The sequence below is a fragment of the Pogoniulus pusillus genome, chromosome Z (assembly GCF_015220805.1).
Source record: "Pogoniulus pusillus isolate bPogPus1 chromosome Z, bPogPus1.pri, whole genome shotgun sequence".
NCBI lineage: Eukaryota > Metazoa > Chordata > Aves > Piciformes > Lybiidae > Pogoniulus > Pogoniulus pusillus.
This window is the reverse complement of record NC_087309.1, coordinates 104,756,816-104,762,146: the sequence shown is the minus strand read 5'-3', so window position 1 is coordinate 104,762,146 and position 5,331 is coordinate 104,756,816. Positions and strand designations below refer to the sequence as shown.

Genomic DNA, 5,331 nt, shown 5'->3' with positions numbered 1-5,331 from the left:
TGCTGATCAGCAGTCACAGTAAAACAACAGTAATATCAAGGTTGATTCTGTTCTGCAATTATATATTTTCTGAACTTTTATGTTTAGGTTTAGAGCTTGAAAGGTTGTGAAATTGTCACAACTACTGCTATGAATCATCTGAACTTTAAATGCATGATCCAAACTCATAGTTTCAGCTATCAACTAAGAGCACATTAGTTCACAAGCAAAGAATAGTTCCTATCACAGTTTACAATCTGATATACAAAAGCCAGGCAGAGGTCCACAATTGCCTGTACTGTCATGTTTGTCATGTCTGTCATGGTAATCTCAACTAGATTACTTAAATGTGTTCATATCATAGAATGGCCTAGGTTGGAAGAGACCTCGGAGATCACTCCACCGTGGGCAGTGACACCTTGGTTGCGCAAGACCTCTCAGACTTGGTTGCGCAAGGCCTCAGTCAACCTGGCCTTGAACACTTCCAGGGAAAAAGCATCCACAACCTGCCTGTGGAGACTATTCTAGAGTCCCAGCACCCTTCTACTTAAGTTCTTTCTAAGAGTTAGTCTAAACCTACCCACTCTCAGCTTAAAACCATTCCCTCTTGTCCTATCATTAGATACTCTTTATGAAAAGTCCCTCTCTATGTGCATAGCTGCATGGCAAACAGCCAAAGGGAACTGATGAGGATTTCAGATTAATGGGTTTCACTACTCACTGTAAAAATGCCACCAACGTAGACTTCTCATATCCTATTACTTCTCTTTTGGAATTGGTATTTGGGTAAGTTTATACAATATGATATTGTTACTTTACACTGTCAGAACTATTCACAGAATAACTATGCATTTTTAAAACCTGCATTTCTCACTCCTTAAATCCTAACAATTTAGCAACAACAAAATGGACTGAGTAACACTTTTATGACAGGGTCTTCATTAACCCGTGCTTATGAGCTGACACTGTTTCTGGGGCCGTAGCAACCACTTTTAAGTCACAAAAAAACCAAGGCCCACGTGAAAACTAGGTAACTGTACAACCGCACCAGCCAGTGAAACCATACCTTGCTGGAGAGGCAATGGAGTGGGATGGGGTATTCCAAAAGGACCCAAGTCCATCTGTCGCCTCACATGATTGCAAAACAGAGAGGACACGGGCGCACGGCCAAGTCAAGACCAAAAATGATCTCCTATTTCCGGGTAAAGCCCATCTGGTACACGCACAGCTGGAGGCTGCTGCTGTTACACTAACAGCTCCACGCCCAAACGTCACCGCCCCCAACATGGCGCCACCCGACAGCTCCACCCCGATCGCCGACCCGAGTCCGGCGGCCGGAGCCCCGCCCCGCTATTTGCATCAGGAGGTGCCGGCGCCATGCACCTCCCTTCTCTCACGGCGGCGGCGGCGGCGGGGCGCGCAGGCGGGCTGCGGGAACGGCACGGATGAGGCGCATGCGCGTTCTGGACGGGCGCTGGGTCTGTAGCGGCTCGGCGCGGAGAGGCCGGGGGGGGGTCGCCACCGCCGGTAGCGGCTGCCGCGGCGGGGTGGAGGAGTTCGCCGGGCTGCCCAGCGGCCAAGAGGGCTGGCGGGGCCAGTCGCGGGGCTCGCTGCAGCAGCTAGCGGAGCGGTACGCGGACTTGGCGGCCAGCCACAGCGAGGCGCTGCGGCAGCGGGAAGAGCGGGAGTGGCACAACGCGCGACTGCGCCAAGAGAACGCGCGGCTGCGACTAGAGAACCGCCGCCTGCGCCGCGAGAACCGCAGCCTCTTCCGCCAGGCCTTGCTGGGTCCTGGCCCCGACGGGCCGACCGCCTCGGACTCAGCTGAGGCGGAGGCCTTGCGCGCTCAGCTGGGCCAGCTGCAAGAAAAACACCGCCGGGCCTTACAGCACCTGCGGCGCTGCCGGGCCGGCGGTGGGCCGGAGTCCTCGGAGCTGGACGACGGGGAGTTGGACGAGCTGCTAGAGGAGGACAAGCAGCTGCTCTCTGCCCCCGAGCAGGCACTGGAGAAGAGAAGCCTAGTGCCACCCGTATAGCTGGTTCCGGGAGAAGACGTGCCGCGTGGATTGCTGGGAGGGGGGGGTTGTGCCGCAGGCATGTCTTGTGTGCCTGCCCTCGCCGCCGCTCCGTCTCGGGGCGTAGTAGCTGTTCCCCTCCTTATGCTGTCTCTGCTCAAGCGGAGAGCAGCTGTAGACCTTTTCAGTTGAAAGAGCTTCGCACAAAAGAGAGAGGAGGATTTGCTTAGGTTTTTCAGTAGCATTCCTCGATTTATGACCGGGAAGCACTGAACACGGTCACTGAGAAGCAGCTTCAGCGAAAAGTCTGAGGCTTGGTAGAGGCCAGTGTGTTAGTCGAGGAATGCCTCAGCAGCAGTTGACATACGAAAAAGAACCACGGTGAAAAGAGCATTTGGTCTAATGTCACCTTATAGCGTTGAATTGTCCTTCCTTAAGGGACTGTGAGTCACCTTTTTTGTCTTGAGTTAGCGACTGCTGTGTATCCCCTGAGTAGCCATGGTGGCTTTCAAAAGATGGCTATGTTAACTTCTTGGTAGTTTATGTATGTCTGTTAGAAAGGGGAATATGGAGGAAGCTTGCAAGCTCCAGTAAAAGTAATTGTTTGAACTTCTCTGAATTGCTTGGACGTTTACTGCGAAGAAGTATTTTTAATGACGGACTTTAACTATTACATAACTCTGGCTTTGAGTTTCACACTTTTGACATAAAAATGTGTCTGATAAATAAAACCAGCACACCAAATGACTGTCTTAAGTGTGTTTTTTAACAGGGTGTTACTTCGAAATTGTGGGTAGAACACCCTTCAGACCTTTGATGCACTTCCTCAAAGGTATTTGTTACTTTTGGGCTCTTTCTTATGAAATTCTACTGTTGGGAAATAAATTACTTAGGTGTTCTTCAGACCTTTAGAAAATAATGCTGCTTGAAAGCAGCTTTTGTAAAGAACTGAGATGAGTTGGTTTTGAAATGTTCACTCAGGGTTTTATGGTATAAAAGTTAATACTTCTGGGTTTGGTACTGGTTAAGGAACAAATCTTTAGAGCAAAACCTTTAAACAGTGCTTTAATGTGCAAGGTCTCTTTCAGCTTACATGAAAGAAGAAAATCCGTCTTTTAAGTGTCTGACAATATAGCAGGAACAGAGTAGTGGTTCTGTTATGTTGGCATAAGCCTCTAATAAAATTGCTGTAGTGCTCATTATGTATCATTGAATCTACAGCTTCAAATAAGTGCATTCTGAGAATAGGGAAAAGCAGTTGGGCACAGTGCAGTTAGTCTCTCCTTAATGAGAAGTCGTGAATGTCTGTAATGAGTGTGGGTGCTGATTATATTAAAAAAGTATTCACAAAAATGCTTAAATTGATAAATGCTCAGGAAATACAGTACTTAAATTACAACCAGGTTGTCTTATTATAGTAGCAGTTTCCAGTAGAGTATGAATATCCAAGCAGCACAGTCTGTTGGAGTGGTACAACACAGGGCTGTGTTAAGATACAATGTCAGAATTGGATAACTCTGCTAGACATCCTTTCTGAAAATATTGATATACAAAGAAAAGGTGATTCTGTGCAGGAGTACCAAGTTCTGTGGAGGTTTATAGAGAAGGTTATTTTACTTTTTTTCCCCATAAAACCTTATAGAGAAATTAAAATCCCCTGCAGATTACAAAACAAAGAGGGGAGGGGGGAAGGGGAAAGGATATTTCTGTAGGGTGCAAATTAATGTGAAGAGTTTTAACAGCTTTCAAGTATGTCCTTAAGTTAGTGCAGTAAAGGATTACTTAATTTAGTCAAGTTGCAAAAGTTTTGTTTAACCAATCATCTGAACTAGTTGTAAGGTTTTTGAGAGGGGAAAAAAAAAAGCAACCAAACAAAAAGCACACAAAAGCCCTCAGAATTTAGGAAGTCTTACAACATGGTGAAAAAGTAGTACATCACTACAATGTCTGGCAATTAATGGTTTGCAGGTGGTGGGTTTGCTTTATGACACACTGATTCTTGTCTACAGGAAACTATAAATACTGATACTTAGAGCCTACAGGTATATCCTTTGGCATATATAACCCTTAATGCTTTAGTTGCGTTTGTGTACACTCATAGTTCTGACAGTTAGTAGCTTAATATCATAGGTAGACATGTCTGGGCCTAAAACTGCACAACTCTACGAAAACACCATGTGTTGGTGGTTCCGTGTTGGTGGTTCCCAGAAAATGCAGAGAATCTGCTACTTGTGTTTGTGTAGTACATGACAGCATCTATGCATCCAAAGTAGTGGGAGAAAATCAGTGTTTAGAATTGTATGAAGAGCTTAAACCTTCCTTAACTTTTGCCTGAGGTCTGTTTTGTCTCATGTTCTGATTTCTGTCCATTAACCAACCAGATCTTGAAGCTGCCATCTTTGCTTCTTGCTCCCAAACATTATCTTTGATTCTGTTTATCACATTTTGGGTTCTGGTAAGTACTTGGCTCTTGGTTCTAGCTGTTGTGGTGACATCTCTGTACTTAAGTGCGTTGCTGTGTTGAGCTGTTCTTCTGGCCTGACAATACCACTTCCCTGAGTTTGGAAGAAACAGCATTGCAGAACACATAGCTGCAATATACTCAGCAAACAGAACCATGCATCTTCTTGTCCTTTAAAATTTTATCTTTTTTTTTTTTTTTTTAATTAAAACAATTTCAATTGTATACTGATCCTTTTCATAAATGAATTTCAAAACCATATGTTTTTCAATGTTTTAATCGTAGATTTTAAGTTTACTTACTTCTTCATCGTTACTTGAAAAAGCCCCATCTTTTTTGTTTGTTCTGCTAAAGCCAAGGTTTTGAGCACTAGTGGATTATTATTGTTTTCCTGTTTAAAAAAGGGTTTGCTTATGATTAGCTTTTACTGCATAATATTTTGTATTACAGTGTATCAGTGCTATATGAGACTGAGTTTGCTTTCAGGTATTTTATTAGAGAATTGACTGAATCCCAAGTTTGGATTTGGAGATTAAAGTGTTTTGGGGTTTTTTGCCTCCACATGGACACACAGAAACAGAATAGTGTACAAAACATTAGGCAATAATACCTTCCTGATCATCTTGTTAAATTGCAGTATTTAAAGTATAAATACATATTCTCTTTATTTGACATATATGTGTCTATATCTCCCCTTTACTTTGCACTGATGAGACCACACCTTGACTACTGTGTTCAGTCTTGAGGCTGTCACTACCAGAAAGGCATTGAAGTCCCAGAGAAGGTCAACAAAGTTATCTTGTCCTGGAGAGCAGCTGAAGGAACTGGGGTTGTTTAGTCTAGAGAAAATGAGACTGAGAGGAGGCCTAATTGCTC

The 5,331-nt window shown here is 44.4% G+C and overlaps 1 protein-coding gene across 1 annotated transcript; it reads left to right on the top strand.

Annotated features, from left to right (window-relative positions):
* Positions 1 to 1,362: 1,362 nt before the first annotated feature.
* On the top strand, positions 1,363 to 2,738 carry TUSC1 (tumor suppressor candidate 1). The gene has a single exon (XM_064176696.1). The coding sequence runs from the start codon at positions 1,425 to 1,427 to the stop codon at positions 2,013 to 2,015; it is 591 nt and encodes a 196-aa protein (XP_064032766.1). The 5' UTR covers positions 1,363 to 1,424; the 3' UTR covers positions 2,016 to 2,738.
* Positions 2,739 to 5,331: the final 2,593 nt, after the last annotated feature.

What these genes read in the sequence shown, in the direction of transcription:
- TUSC1 (XM_064176696.1), top strand. Translation starts at nt 1,425, where the DNA reads ATGAGGCGCATGCGCGTTCTGGACGGGCGCTGGGTCTGTAGCGGCTCG.